Source organism: Haemaphysalis longicornis, unplaced genomic scaffold (genome assembly GCF_048455015.1).
Source record: "Haemaphysalis longicornis isolate Haplotype H1 unplaced genomic scaffold, Haemaphysalis longicornis Haplotype H1 scaffold_7, whole genome shotgun sequence".
Taxonomy (NCBI): Eukaryota; Metazoa; Arthropoda; class Arachnida; order Ixodida; family Ixodidae; genus Haemaphysalis; species Haemaphysalis longicornis.
In genome coordinates this window covers 7,211,798-7,227,786 of record NW_027526422.1, presented here as the reverse complement: position 1 = coordinate 7,227,786, position 15,989 = coordinate 7,211,798, and the positions used below count along the sequence as shown (strand labels likewise).

Below are 15,989 nucleotides of genomic sequence, written 5' to 3'. Positions count from 1 at the left end.
AAGGAAAGGTGGCGCGATAACTCCCAGCAAAATTGGAAACGCAATCCTCAAAGCACACCTGGCAAACACCACGCACCCGTAGGCCACTCCGTGCTTGTGAATGTTTACAGCGGCGCGATCGAGCAAAGCCGGTCGTGGTTCCAGCGGTAAGCGTCAAATTCGGCTCGCAGCTCGTGAAAGTGCTCCGTGAGCATGGGATCTACGTATCGTGTCGCTTTGAACAGCGACAGTAATTCCACGATACGAGGGTGGGAGCGCAACGCTGGCGGAAAATCGCGTACGGCGCCTTCGGCAACGCCACTCGCCTCCTCCTCCACCGGCACGGAGCGGCTAAAAGGAGGAAAGAAATCCTTGGGTCACGTGATCAAAACGTGACGTCACTGGGCTTGTTTTTGAGCGCCTAGGGACAACGCCGAAGTAGTCGCAGCATTTCCCTGGGTCCTTCCCGAGTGAACAATTTGCGCTGTCAGTACCCAGCGTGTCAGTGTCAGTTTGTGTTGATTGCTATCAAATGAAGCTGCAAATGCGTGAATATACCGTGAATGCTAGTATTGGTGCGATATTCCTATCCGATCAGGTGTCTTTCTTACCTACATACTACTACCACATTTCAAGAGACTTGCAGCCTGAGCTCAGCGTAGATCAGCCATGGCGGTCTCTGGCGTTTGCAGTCACAGACGCGGAAGAGCGGAAAAGAGGGCATCTATGCGCTCATTTTCCCAGCAAGGTCAGTAACGTCGTTATTTTATGTTTGTTGTAGTTTTTGTGTTTATACCACTGTACTGTGTACCTAAAGCTGCGTGAATTCTTGTTTGCATGGCCGCCTCGGCCTCCTAGCTGTCATTCTCGTTCCCGATAGTATTTTGACCATGGAGGAAAGAAAAGGTTTTTTTCCTCCATGATTTTGACAATGGATGTTTAATCTTGAATTCAAATTTAGCGTGCGCTGCATACTTGGACGAGGAAGATACAGTGAAAAAAGACAAACCAGACGTTGTCCCGCAAACCAACACCTGCTTCGTGTAGCCAACGTGCCTGTGGTTTGTCTTTTCCCAGTCCTTGTTTCTCCAAGTATGCAGCACACGCTAAATTCAAATTACGATGCTATGTCCCCACACACTCCGGCCGCAGTTTCAGGCGTTTCACTGTTGTTCCTTTTGTGTAGGAGCCCATAACATTGCTCAAGTTTGAACGAACCGCTGGCGTGTACTCCCCGAAGCGCAGTCCTGGTGTGAGGTGCAGTTGGTGCAGTGCCTCGAACGTAAGTATGCATGTGTTTGATAGCGTTAGGCCCAAATTTTAAAACCTTCCTTACCTTACTAAGGTCGCCTTAGAACTCGCAAGGAGGCCTTAGTTCAATTTTGGAACGTTCCCTACTGAGGCTTCCTTACGAAACGCTCCCTTGATGTCTCCTTACTGCAAGGTCGCTCGCGGGCTACCTTGATGCGACCTTACCCCGCTCTTTCAACTGGACGCACACTTCTCCGCAGCACTTGGCACACGCCTCGTTAAGGTGCGTTCCCACTAGGCCGACACGACGGCGACGACGACGCGACGGCGACGCCGACGAGTCGCCAAACCATCGGCCAACTGCCGAGTTGACCGACCGCGCCGGGTTGACCGAGCTGACCGACGCGTCCGGCGACCGGTCGTCCGACCGGTCGCCGGACGCGTCGTCGGGAATCGACCGAGAAGCGAAAACTGCTCCCCGACAAAATTCGTGCCGCAATGAATGCGGCTCTATTTTGATAGTTTCTGGAGTGTAATAAACTCAGTAACGTCCACGAAGCCCATACAACTCAACACTAGCGCTAATGCAATCCGTATTTTGGCGTTCGAGGCTTCGGCCGTGCTCTTCGACGACGCCGCTACCCCGGAGCTGCAACCTGCAAATGCGTGTGCGATCGGCTCGCCTGTAGAAAATGTAAGGTCAGTTTCGTGCAGAAGAAGAGTTACGTAGGGTAATTTGGGTAATAAGGCATCAACATCGGCCAAGGTTTTTCATGTGAAACGTAAAACCAAAGTACAGCAAGCACTATCCCCGCAGTGGGAAATCGCAGTCGCAGCCGGCAGCCGTGCACACACATTATTGCGAGCGCTTTTGCGAAGCAGCGGAGTTGATGGCGATAAGCTATTGTGGGGGCTTCGGGGAACGTTGCTGTGCAAGCGATATTTAAGAAATTTCAGTTTACCAGCCAGGAATTGTGTAAACCAGCTAGTAAACACCGACGTACGACACGGAAAGATGGGCCTCCATCTATTACCCAGGCTATTTCGCAACGAAGCTCCATTTGGGCAGTGGCGCAGTGCTCTCGCGCGTCGCGCCCGTGCGCTGAAGTTGGGGGTTCAATTCCCGGCGGGGTGATTTTTTTTTTTTTTTTTTTTTTTTACGCGTGTGTGTGTGTGAGCGGTTGTTTAGAGGGTAGGGTTTGCGCATCCAATTTGGGAATCGCGTGATTTTGAGAAGCAACCTCGTCAACGTTTCGCAGCCCACAGTCAGCAATGGGCTCTGGGTAGTTACGCAGGCGGTGTGCTTGCGCCTGTTCCCAAAGTACGTCGGCTACCAAACGCAACGAAGAGGAAACGCTTATGACGCGGAGTTGTTTTACATCACGCGGGCACACGTTGGGCATGCTGTTGTATTCGTCGCAAAGTCGCTTCCACACTTTAGGTTTCGCGTGCAGCGACATGGCGTTGCTCTTGTTGCACTCTACAAAGTTTTTGTATTTTCGTACCAGTTCTTGGATAAGTGCTTTTTTTTTCTTCTGTGTAATACACTTTCCCGGGCATGGTTACACTGGCGCTACGCTCGCACAAAACGTTGGCTCGCACGTTTCGAAGCTAAATGCGATGTTGACAAAAATCAACGTGAGACTGTTGCCAGACTAGATTTGACTTACAAGCAACTGCAGTAACCGACCGGTACAACTTGTTTCAAGAACTGCGCAATAAGCAAACATTAAATATATATGCCCGTATAAATGTAAAACACGACAAATTACATGCCTATCACGGCTAATGAAGGCACATTTTAAGAACAAATTGCGCTTACCCTCGCACCCATGTGCACGAATGTCTTCCTTGACGGGAGTAAGGGCGCCCTTTGGTAAGGAAGGTTGAGGGAGGCTTTAAAAATGAGAATCAGAGCTGCAAGGTCGCCTCACTGTAAGGGAGCATGAAGGGCTCCTTCAGTAAGGTGAGGAAATGGGGTAAGGTAAGGAAGGTTTTAAAATTTGGGCCCGCGAGTATGTCGTGTGCACGCATCAGAGTTCTAGCTCTTCGGGCAGTTAAGTTGCGTTGCGGGAGATGAATGGAAAACGTCGCTTCTGTACAGAGATCGTAAGGATATCGCGGCCAAAGGGAAAAACAAAAGCGTGAAATCGTGAGCCAAAAAAGACAGAAGAGGGAGAGAGAAAGGATAGACCAAATGACAGCGGCCGAATCAGATCGTCCAAGGGGCTGTGAAGGTTACGCGGCATTTTGTGCCCTTTATGAGGAGGCACCAGGAGCAGCTGTCAGTAAAGTGTACATTGAAGGTGAATGGAAGAAGCTGCATATGGGACAAATAGGATGTGGCAGGGCATAAAGCCACTGAAAATTTGAAAGCACACAAATAACGCGTACAGGCAGGAGGGACACACCACAGCCTCGTCAAACAAAGGGTGGCACCCACACTTTTTATCACGTGCAGGAAGATTTGCTCCCGTTGATTTCGTTACCGTAAACAAGTGCTCTCTGAGATGGACGCTTACACAGTGTCCTGTCTGGCCCACATACACGGACTTACATGACAACGGAATTCTGTAAACCATGCCAATCGTACAATGAACTAAAGGCTGCGCAAGGTTAACACTGCACTCGTTCCTCCCTTTACTTGAATAATCCTTGTTGTTAACAATGCGGCAGAGATTGCCCACTTCTGCTTTTGCAGAAAACAACACAGGACAATGCGCTGTATGTGTGTTCTTTTTCTTGTAGTGGGTTGTCCTGTGTGGTCTTATTCCACGTCGCCATCTTTTACGCATTTTGTTTTTCAAAGATGTATTATTAGCCTACCCAACTTTCAGTTGTGCTGACACAGCATTTAATCCTGTTCCTGCAGCATCTGCATAGGAGGGCTTCCAGTGGAAAAAAAGAAGTGCTTGGACTTGGCCCCTACGATGTTGGTGCAGGGCCTGGAGAGCAAGGCTTGGTCTACATCCTTTCTGGGTACCCATGGAAAGCAGGTGAATGCCTCCACAAGTGGGTCGTTTTGTGGTACACTCGAAATTAGCAGCAGGCAGACTGCGTGTGCTCGCAGACCACCCTGGTAGTATAACAACCAAATATGTAGCTGTGGCCTAGTTACTGACGGGAAGACTTAATAATAAAAAATCAGCTGCCCATTTGCTGAAACGACAAAAACGGGGGATGTGAATTCCGGCAAAATCAAGTCCAGCACCAAATTAACCAGCCCAGTACTGAGCACCTGTTCCTTATCTGGATGGTCTGCTGCACTGCAGTTGTGCTCTCTAGAGCTTTACGGATGCAGGCAATCCATGACCTCTGTAGCGTACAACCATTTTCGTTAGATGGAGGTGTGCATTTTCTGTGTAATTTTCCACATCCATGCAAATCCATGTTGCTTCGACTGTGCTGGAATGGCGCAATGGGATAGATGTCAGCTTCATAACATGAGGGATCCAGGTTTAGTTCAGATCACGGGAAGTGTTTTAATGTTTTTTCACTTCACCCACGATAGTCATTATCAGAAAAAGTTGGCTTTCCAGCAGTGCATTTTGGGTGGACTACAGACACATCAGGGAGAGGCTGGAAGCTTCACTTTCGTAAATGAAACTGTACCAAGTACAGTATGTGCGTGAAGCTTAAGCATTGTACATGAGCCAAGCCAGGGAGGAGTGGTTATAGGTTAAATCCTTGTAAGGAAAGATCATAAAAAGTTCAATGTAAATCACTGAGCTTGCAAACTTGTCAAATATAAACTTGACACTTTATTGTACCAGTCTTTCATGCTCAGCTGAGGAATGGTGGACAGATGAGGGCAACAACTGGCAGAAAGGGTCATTAGCTTGCAGTTCATTTGTCTATGTAAATATTCTAAAAAAGTACTGGTATGAAATTTTCGTGTTACATTTTTCCCATTTCTATGCGTGCCTACCAGCCCAGGAATCATAGAATGGAACATTAGATAGTCGACCTCAGGATATATAATTATTTTGAGCCCTGTTTATTCGTGTCAGTTTTGTCTTGGACAGAACGAACACCAAGGCGGCCGCCATGAGAGAATGGCACTCTTGATGTCGCTGTTCTCATTGCATCATGTTCAGACTAGATGCGTGCCCTAGAGTGGCCCAAGCTGGCCATGGCCGCACGCGTCTGGGCTGCATGATATCAGTCCCAAAACTGTGACATGATTCACAAGGCAGTTCAGCGTGCACCATCAGCAGCCAGTGTGTTGGCTAATTAACTGGAGCCCTAATGTCGGCATTTTGGGGCGAACTGCATGGCGAGGCACTCCATGTATCTTGCTTATGCCAGTGTCGAAAGGGTATTCATTCGGAGCTTTCTTGTGCATGCAAATATTAAAATTGATTAAAAATATGTTATACTGAATGGTTGCTACTAAAATCTGCAGCTACAAAGGTAACTTTTTGCATAGTTATCTCAGCTTTGATATTTCAAGTACTCCTTTAAGTAGAGCCTAATCATGCATGAACGTTTAATAGTGGTGCTACTCCTTTAAGGTATTTTTTACTTGTTTTAAGCTGACTTGTTTTTAGTTTGGAGTTAAGAGAGACCGTTACATTCTGGCCGCCCGGCCGCCCATTTCTGGCCATTAGTATTTCTGAGTTGTTCTTCAAAACAGTTTTTGCTCGGCACTTCTTTGAAATGTCGAGGACACCTAACTGAACTTAGTCGTGATTAGTCGCATTAGCGTGCAAAGGTGAAGCAATCTCCACCCTTGCACTCACCTGGTAGAGCATCATCCTTACATCACAAAAAGGCTTTGTTTTGCCAAATCTTTGCCACTTCATACCACTATAGAATTGGCTGCCAACATAGGGGTGCTCTCCAGCTGAATCAGCCTTAGGTGTCACAGTAGTGAGAGCAGAACTTTAAAATAATGTTAGAAATAAGCACAATACAATAGCTTTTTTTTTTGTAACTGTTAACAGGTCGACCAACCTCATTGCGACTGTAGGATGTGACTTGTTCGTAGAAGTGCAAAATCAGAAAAATAGAGACGAGCAAGTAAGTCATTGTTGTACAACAGCTTCTGCGACATCCTAGTTAAGCTGCCTGCATTTTACGTGCAAATAAAATTGTTTTCAAGATGTTTACAGTTTTTTTGCCTGGTTCAAAGAGACTCGTATACAAAATTTTGAAGAAAGCTGGAGTTGGCCGTGTTTTTGATTTGTATTAGGAAATCTGTGGAAATGTGCCATTTTATTATTTATTTTAAAATTTTTTAACTGCTACAAAAACGTTAATTTGTAGATGTAGCACCATGTATTTGGTGTTCTATGTTTATTTATTCAAGATACCCTTATGGCCCCACGGGCATTAATGAGGGGTGTGTTACCTGAGCAGATTAAACGAAGAATAATAACATAAGAGAATTCTGCCACGTGCGTACAAGAAAAAAAATAAAGGAAAAAAGATACAGCAGAAACGTTAGTGTCCACACGCATATTAAAAAACATACACGCAAGCAACACAATAGTGTACTGTGTTTAAGCTGTTTGTTCATTTGAATTGTGAATGGGAGGCTCCTAAGGAAATATATGTAGTGCTTGACCAGTTTTCAAAATGCTATTTCTTTTTTACTTTTCAGTGACAGGGGTCTCAACAAGCATCTGGATGCACCTACAATGTTTGTGCTGAGCACCTCTGATATGTGCTGAGCACCTGTGCTGAGCACCTCTGAGCACCTCTTTCTTGTTTTATTTTTCCTAACCCGGTGTAGATACATTACACTGATCCCACATCTGCATTGTACAAAAACTTTTGTACCCACTCCTGCTATAACCCTCCCTGGGTTGCAATATTTTGAAATAAATAAATAAATAAATATGTTGTCTTCTATGGCCGTGAAACTGGGAATAAATAAAACTAAAAACTGTCTCCTTCATTTGGTATATTCCTTTTACATTGTGCAGGAACGTGAAAAATAATGTGGAGGACAATACCCAAGCACTTGCACGTCATCGTCCCCTGGTCACTTATTCGTCTTTATGCTGCAGTTTAAACGAACTGCCAGGTAGCCAACATTCACAACCAATTCTTCAAGTTGTACCTCTCAAGCTGAAAAGTTATGACATTTGTCTGAGGAACATGTTAAACGTCTTCACAAGAAGACATTATTAAAGATTGAGATGCTACACTGCAGGTTCACTTACAACATCAGGTTCTAAAGATTTTGAATATTTTAATACTGGCCTTCACATCTGCTCTTGAGACCTGTAGGTTGGAAGCAATCTAATGCTTGTCTTACATCGGTTACTACAAAGGGCTAGTGTCAAAGCAATCGAGCATCCTGCAATAACACAAAATTGTTTAGACTTAGAGCCACTAAATAAGCTACGCTACCATCTATTGCCAATAAATGTGCATTTTGGAATGACCACATCTGGAAACTGACTTGAAGGGGCAGTATCTTATCCTACGTTTCTTTTTAGTTTAAATGTGGCACACTGCGCAAGTAAAACTGCTATTGCGATAACTGTTCTCCCGGGTACACGCGCGGTTGTAGGAAATCTCGCAGCCGTGAACGGAATTTCTCTGATTTTCTCATCGTTCTTGAAAGAAGCAGAAACTTAAATGCAGAGGTAATTAAGTGTCGGAGAAATAATGAAGGAGACGTCCTCCAAATCTGATTATTGGTTGGCGTGGGCCAGCATAACACACAGAGGAGAAAGAAATTTTGAAGTTTTTTAAGAATAAAGGAACCAGCGCAGGACAAACTCGGGGCGACACCATGGACACGGTCAGACAGGCACGCTCCGCATTAAAAAAAATCGTTCAGCAAGACACCCGGAAAAATTGAAGTAATTACAAAAGGTAGCCTCAGTTCCAGCCGTTTCTTGCGTCGTCTGCTGCTAGACACTGGCCATCGCCTCCTCTTTTTAGAGGAGGCGATGCGCTGGCACTCAGCTTCTTACAGGGAATTCCCTAGGAGGCGACGCGCGAAGCCACATCAAGCCTGCTCGCTGCAACAACAAATTCCCTAAATGTCCCTAACTTTTGTCCCCAACTGACAGGGGTTTCAGGAGCCAATCAAAACGTGGAATAATTTCCTCCTTTTAGCCGCATGCCCACCGGCAGCCAGCCGGAGCCACTAAATGCTACCGCGGGCCTGAGAGTGGTGCTTTTTCCATAATGCATTGCGCGGGAGGAGCCCGAGGAGAGGAGAATGCGGCGTCAGAGGAGGTTGGCTTGCCAAAGCTGTGCCGCCTGACGTCATGCTCCCTCCTAACATTTTTCTTCCTCCATGCGCGAACAGACATGTCACGTGGGTGCTCTGTGCAGCGAAGCGTTTGGAAATACGCATCCCGGTCAGGCCCCCCCTGGCTACGCCACTAAGGAGGGGGGGGGGGGTGCAGTGAAAATCCCCCAAACCCCCCTTCTGGCTACGCTACTGGGGGGGGGGGGGGAGGGGGAGGGGGATAACGCGGCCGACGGTGGAGCTGGGCCCGGCGAGTCCCGTGAAGCGGCGCCAGTAGCGTCACCAGGGGCGGATCCAGGTTTTTTCTGGGGGGGAGTCAGCTTCTACCAGTGATGATGATGATGATAAAAAGGAGGATAAGGATAGTAGTCTTTTTTTATTCACTGAAATATTCCAAACCACAAATACAAGAAATAGAAAAAAATATTCGACTTTTTCTACGACCTGAGGTGTCATCTTCTAGGGGGTACAAATTACCAAATTGAGGAAGGGGGGGGGGGGGGGGTCAGGACATCCGGACCCCCCCTCTGGATCCACCAATGAGCGTCACAATTATTTAGTAACGCTAGTCGCCAGGGGTGCGGCGCAGCTGCGGTCATATGAAGGCCAAATCTACCGCGACGGCGAAACCACTCGACGAAATTAGCAAAGCTTTTCGAGTGAAATATTTACAAAATTGTGTACGGCAGGCTACCAACACAACATGCAGCTTGATGCAGTACATGACAAGCTATTTATTGAAGGAAATGCAAAGAGGTTTGCCAACATGTGTGCGTCAACATGCTACACTGCAGGAAGAGGAATGGGGGAAAAATAGATTAGTAAAAGGGAGGGTAGTAGAGCAAAGGAGAATGTAAGGACGAAGGGGCTATGATGTCTCAGCGATGGCAATATCTTAAAGATAGCCAAGTATTGCACCCAGGACTTTCCGTTGAGAGGAGGGAGAAGGCCATAGTCCAAGTATCAAGTTTAGAGTAATTGGTCGTTAAGGGCATGCTGAGTGTATTACGAACACTGGGTACCTAATTCCTTCATGTACAGCGAGTGTTATACACAGTGCCAGGCAAATTAAGTATAAGTAGTTCAGCAGATTCGACATTTGGGCTGGTTGGTGTTTGTATATCGTTAAGTAGCACTGAGACAGGACGAAAGATGTACGTAAAAAATGCATTTTTACATACATGCAATTTTAAAGTGCTTTGCCAAACTCTTGTTAATTCTATATTTGTTGCGTTACAGGAAAATAAGTGCTATTCTTTGTGAAAAAAATTTCACCTCTTGATTCATTGCTAACAACCGCCTAAACTAATTAACCACTGTCTACTGGATACATCCCTTCAGGCTTTTCACCTTCATGCGAGTTACTTTTTTAAATACCTACAAACTGATCCACACATGTATGAATCACTTTTTATTGGAATTCCTGTACATACAAGATAAACATTATGCACACGAAGCTAGGCAGAGAAAGCCTATGCAAGTTTGTCATGGAAAGCCCAAGAGACATCGGGTAACCATATCTACAAGTACGTGCTTAGAGATCTGGAAGCAATAACTGCCATTTTCACAAGCAGCCAACAGGAGAGCCACTGTTAACAGCGGCACATCAGTGTAGTGTCGCTGTAGATGATGCATGAGCGCCAACACTGCAGCCAGTTTAGCTTCTGCTTACAGTGCATGCAATTTATGGACGAAACCAAACCATGGCATCCCATAAATCCTGCTGTCCTGTCAGTGATAAAACACTGACTTTCACGAGTACATTTCAATGGAAATGCAAATGCAGGTTCTGTTGGATTATGACAAGGTTATATTACATGCAAGCATTGTTCAAGTGCAAAGAAATTTCCAGCTCCAAATGGGGTCCAGAAATGAATTTTGAACATGGTGAATATGCTCACACAATAGTGAAGTTGCGTCCGCAAACACACCCAAGCCGAATATTGCTTCTTCGCGAACAGCAGAAAAGCTAGCAATTACAAGCATCTCGTGGAGCAGTGCGTTTGGTGCAACTTTGCTCCGCCTTGTCAGTATGCTTCCCTGTGAGCGCACAGGGATTCACATTGCACAGAGATTCACAAAAACATGCGCAGTCGGACAAACCTTTCACTAGCGCGCACGAGCTGGGAATTTTCAGTCTTCTTGGGAAAGACCAGCCTAGCAGAAGGTGGGCCTGTTTGCAACTTGGCTTCCGTCATACGCCGCTGATGCATGAAAAGTGGCCACTCCCGAACGCTAAGATTCGGCTGCCAGTTGCTAACAGTCACCGTAGTTTCTAACGTTCACAGCACATTTCAGAGACTTGGCTTCGCTGAGGGATGCATCAATTGCCACAGCCATATTAGACACCACTGGACCAAAGCACAAGTCTCCTGAAATTTAACCCAAGTGCTCAGCAAGTGCTATGGATCCTGTTCACGTTATAATGTTCTGTGTACACAAGGCCATAACTCTTATGTGCCAAACTCACTAACTTTGGAATTTCGTTGCACGCAGAACAGCTGGTACCACCATACTGAGAAACTTTAGTGAAATGTCTGCGAAAGCAATACGCAAATTGGTAGTCGCACAAACATGTGCAAAAGAACAAGCCTGCGCCACCCCCAGTCAGCATGCAGCAACTTATAACCATACGAGAGAGAGGAACACAAACAGCACTCTAGTGGTACGCAATAACAAAGTTCCTAAAGGAGGAGATCACTCAAAATATGCTGTGTGCGACCATAAGGTGGTCCATGGCATTGGCAAAGGGTAGGGTTCTGAAGCTCCACATGTGTTCGTTTTAACAAAGTCAGGGATAAAACATACAACGGCATCATGTATTTTTGAGTTTGATAAAAGAATGAGCAGCATAAGCACTACAGTGCTTTGACATTTACTACTTCACGTCAAAAAGTACCGAGATGAGCATCAGTGAACTCACGCCCTTGTACATTTTCAAAAAATATGTTAGCGCTTAACAAACAGTACACAGGAGAGATGAACATCCTTCTTTCCTGTGTACTACTGGATCAGCGCTAGCACATTTTTTTAATACTATGAAGCAACTCGCCCAGCAGCAAGTTTTATTAAGCCACTTTTACATCACATGTACTATCCGGGGACAAATTTGCACGTGAGATGTGTAGGCAGTCTTGTATTACACAATGCGTACAAGATCAAAATAATCCCCAATGCCCCTAAAATATACTTAGACTAGAAACAAATGTTGGAGTATTCCACATTACAGCCGCATCGGCATTTCCTCATCTAGGCAAGAGAACAGATTAGTGCACAATATAACGCCGGTCTCCAGGCTGGCCACCTTGTCTAGCCACCCCGAATATAGCCGAGCGACGTCAGTGCAGGCATGTTTGAGTCATCTTGTCTCACTTAGGCCACGCATGCGCGTAGGTCATACCCTCGTGCTCAGTTCAATCAGCAATGCGTGAACTCCACCCTGACGCACGCTATCACATTGAACAGTAGCAGTGGCGATCACTACTGTGCTTAAAAATGACAGCGAGAGGGTCTTGTCACTGAACTGAAGCCCAACTTTTCCCAAACTACTTTTTTTTTTGCATTTCACCTTCAAGAGAATATAGACCTCGCAAAAACGAATGTTTTCACGAGCCTTGCCTTTCTTGTTACACTGCAGATCTTGCATCACTTCACTTTATTCGCTTATGTTTCATGAGTGAACCATGAAACCTAGCCATGCATGAACATGTTCAAACGGGCCACGAGTAGTGAGTAAGAGCGCACACCCGGGCATTGCCTTTCTCGTCTTTGTGCAAGTTGGGGGCCGGCAATTCAGTTAGCAAGTAGCAAAGCCTACTCTGCATTTCTCGTCAGCATGTCCCTCTCAGACCTGAGAAAATGCTCCGAGCTGCACTGACGGGTTGTAAGTCACACCGAGAAGAGTAGTACGTATCACAGCACACTGAAATGAAAACTATATGTGAAGTGAGCACACGAGCCCAGCACAAGCAACAGGAGACAAGTGCGGCAACATTGCAAGGTGAAGCCAGGCCCAGCCTTGCCCAAATATGGAACACTCGAGGCAGTGCTCTCAGCAATGTGGAAGTGCTGTGCCTGCCCATTATGTGGTTTGAGAAGAATTTCACACTCAAGGAGTGACAGCTATTATTTGCTTCAGTTAGGTAGCAGATGAGTACACAGGAAAGAAGTTAATCTTTCTAGTGCCAGAAGTCATCTCAGTGCCACAGCAAGAAAGTATTTGCAAAATAAAGATTGATTGATCCCTACGGCTCAAAATAAGTTATAAAAAGCTGACGAACTTATCTGGCCGCTGAATTAATTTAAAATATTGGCCAGCAAGAATGTGTTAAAGGCAAGCTGCACAGAAGTTAACTTGCTTAACGAGGTACGTTGTACAAGATGAAGCGTTTCCAGTTTTTAAAACTTTTTATAGAGCTTTTAAACATACCTATCTACTCTAAGCATGAAGACAAATGCATAAAAAATATAGTGGCGAAAAGATACATACCGCAATTCACAGTAAGTCACTGTTACGCCAGTCACATCTGTTACATGTAGCCACCCGTACGAAAAAGTTAACATAACTCGCACTGCACAAGCTCTTCTACGTGACCCATCCCATCATCTTGATGTGTCACATAGCATTACATGCACTAATATTACCTGGAAGAAAAAATAATTGATAGACCAGGAAATGCAGAAAATGTGTCCCGCTTATAATGACCAGAGATTTCGTCGATGTTTTCAACACGACACTGCACTACAAGCTGCAGGCCAAGCTCTACAGGCTTTGTAGGACGTTGTCAACAAAATATCACACAGGCTGCACTGCAGCAGGCATCTCGATCGCCGATGCACACAGTGGGGCCCTCCCCTTTTTCCACTGGCTCGTCGTGTGAGCGCTCAACGGACTGGCTGTGCAGCTTCACGCTGGACTGCCGACAGTAGGTGTGGGTCGCGTTCCATCGAGGCCACAGGCAGCAGCAAAACTCTGGGCCGAGAACAGCTTGAAGACATCTCGCTGCAGGAATGTTGTGAAGTTACCGAATGGGCAGAGCTCCACATCGACGCGGAGGTTCCTGCAGAAATGCGTGTGGCGGGTCATGTCCTTGCCGTTGAACAGGACCCTCAGGAAGCGCTCCTTCCTGGTGTTGGTGTACGCCTCGAGGACGATGCGCGAGGCGTACGGGGGAATGGTGCCGTCGTCAAAGCCGAGCGTGGACGCCACGGGAATCAGGTTGATGTCGTGCCCCGAGAAAAAGAGGACGCCGGCCCTGGAGGCACCCTCGAGGAAGTCGCGCAGCCCCCGGTGGATGCGCGCCAGCAGGTGGTGTGCCTTGAGGACACTGCTCCGGCGGAAGGACAGGTCCTGCGACAGCTGCCGGCCCTCCCAGTCCACGTAGGAGATGACGTTGCCCACGTGCTCCATGGTGGCGCAGTGGTGGTCGGCACAGGGCAGCGGCTTGTGCTGGCACACAAAGCCCATCAGGCCGTCCATAATGGGCCGTGGCGCCACAAACTCGGAGCCGTTCCCCTGCGGGCTGAGCACCTGGCCCAGGGTGGCCAGCAGCTGCACCACGGCCGGGTGGTTCTGGAGCATGCGCTTGGTCTTGCGCGAGAACAGCTGCTCGTACGTCTTGAGCTGCGGGCAGGCGCAGTGCGAGCCCAGGCAGAAGTTGATGTCTCGCGAGGGAATCAGACGCAGCTTGTCCAGGGAGAAGCCCGGCAGGAAGCCGTACAGGAACGCCAGCGCACTCTGGTACGTGCGCGAGAAGACCGTGCTGTACAGCTTCACCAGACGCGCGTCCCAGTCGTCGGGAAGGAGCTTCCAGGGACGATAGGCTTCGCGAAGGCGGGACCCCATGGCAACGTGTTGGGCAACACCTTCCCACGTGAGCTGGCCTTCTGCGCAGGTGCTCTGGTTCGGGTGCGTTGCAATCGTAGAAAAGATGTTTTTCAGAGGCAACAGAGGGTGCTTTGTGATGAGAGAGATAAAGGCATGCAGGGGACTGTGCGTTCTGCTGCTAGATAAGGGCTCCGAGCTTGGAGGCTGGCGACAGCTGAGAAGGTGCTGGTTGCGGACGCGCCGAAGAGGCATGCGCTCTCCATGTCGCACCAATATGGCGACTGCCTCCAGAGTGAAGTTGCTGTGTGGTACTTGGCCTGCGGCAAAATGTGATGGATAATAACCTCTTACTATAGCAGAAGTCAGCGTTTGGTCTGCATGAAGGGAGCTCGTGGCAACAAGATACATTCTGTGGTGCTTTTTGTCTACAACTTGAATTTTCCACGTTTTGATAAGCACAAGCTACAAGAACTGCTACTACTTGGAGAGCTGGTACGATGTTGGCATCCCAAATTTCCAAAACTGCACTTTATATGGCTTTAAGCAGAACTAATTTATTATATCATTTTGCCCAATATATTAAGCTTATGTAAGAGCGAAAGCATGACCCGTTTGAAAATATCTGCGGTGATCACTTTCCCACAATGGAAACCCCATTTGGAACCCCGTCTCCAGTCATTTTTGAGTTATCAATACTGGAGTTTGAAATGGCTGGAGGACGAGTGTGATTTAGGTATGACGGTGTTATCGCTGTACCAAAAGCCAGATAAAAGTGGCCCACTGATTGGGAAGAGTCTTTTACCAAATATCCGAATTTATTATATTAACCTTTTTCTACTACCCGCGATAAGGGGATTTTATACCGGGCTTCTGGGACGTCTAAGCCCGTTCCTTACGCCTGCCCAAACCTTAGCAAAACATTAATTGCGACCACAGGGTGGACGCTGGTTTCTCACCTTCCTGCCACAGTGACTTGCTGTTGTAGGGATTGCAGTACTTCATGGCTTTTGCTTTGGTAAGACTGTGAGACAGCTGAGCGTTGTGACCAGAATTGAACAGCACGGCAGTCGTGTCAGGATACTTGGTTTTGGAGTCATCAGTTCGCCCGATCAAGCATACTGAAAAAGGTACGTGGCAACAGTAAGCACCCTTTTCTATATTAACAATGCGGGGCACCAAAACTGGGCAGTGTATTTATTGGTTGTGGCAAAAGACCGCTCTTTCCGCATGCGCCGCAGAGGATATACGATGCAACTCACTGGTGACTGCCATGCCGATGATCCATATAATGATGAAAGATGCAAAGAGGAACCGGTGCCGCGCCAGAAACCTAGTCACCCAAAGAGCTAGGGACACCATACTTGCTTCTGCTGTCAGATCAGCCCGTCACGAATGTGCACATTGCAAAGGACCGTGCCTTTTCTTGGGTTCGATAGGAGAAGCATAGAAGGGCACAACGAACAGCAGATGTTGCAGGTAACACGCCTAGCTGCACCATCACAAGGAAAATTTTGAAAAAAATCCGCAGAGATCACAACACAGCAGGAAGCATTACGGCACGGCGGCCGGCTGCGTTCTAATTTTTTTTCCTGTTCATCACTGCTGACGCCGCTGACGCGCAGTGCGCGCAGCAATCTCGTTGATCCCGTTCCGTTTGCCGCATTAAAAATGGTAGCGAACGGGAGCCAGATTCGCGAAAGCGCCAGCCTTAGCAAC

General features: G+C 47.2%; 1 protein-coding gene and 1 long non-coding RNA gene across 2 annotated transcripts; one reads left to right on the top strand and one right to left on the bottom strand.

The window, feature by feature from the left end:
• The first annotated feature begins 462 nt into the window (after positions 1-462).
• Positions 463-7,018, top strand: LOC144144401 (uncharacterized). Its single transcript, XR_013317242.1, has 4 exons — positions 463-727; positions 1,166-1,261; positions 4,103-4,226; positions 6,836-7,018. It is a non-coding gene; the product is annotated as an uncharacterized LOC144144401 (long non-coding RNA).
• A 2,826-nt stretch (positions 7,019-9,844) lies between these two features.
• LOC144144400 (2-phosphoxylose phosphatase 1) lies at positions 9,845-15,965 on the bottom strand. The gene is made up of 3 exons (XM_077675829.1): positions 15,533-15,965; positions 15,230-15,391; positions 9,845-14,590 (listed from the first exon to the last, which is right to left on the bottom strand). The coding sequence occupies exons 1-3, from the start codon at positions 15,630-15,632 to the stop codon at positions 13,353-13,355; spliced, it is 1,500 nt and encodes a 499-aa protein (XP_077531955.1). The 5' UTR covers positions 15,633-15,965; the 3' UTR covers positions 9,845-13,352.
• Between the last annotated feature and the right edge of the window lie 24 nt (positions 15,966-15,989).

Excerpts from the sequence above, each read along its gene's own strand:
- LOC144144400 (XM_077675829.1), bottom strand. The coding sequence starts at position 15,632 with ATGGTGTCCCTAGCTCTTTGGGTGACTAGGTTTCTGGCGCGGCACCGG. Across the intron at positions 15,392-15,532 it reads CATCGGCATGGCAGTCACCA|TATGCTTGATCGGGCGAACT; the intron begins GTGAGTTGCATC and ends TACCTTTTTCAG. Across the intron at positions 14,591-15,229 it reads CAAGTCACTGTGGCAGGAAG|GCCAAGTACCACACAGCAAC; the intron begins GTGAGAAACCAG and ends ATTTTGCCGCAG.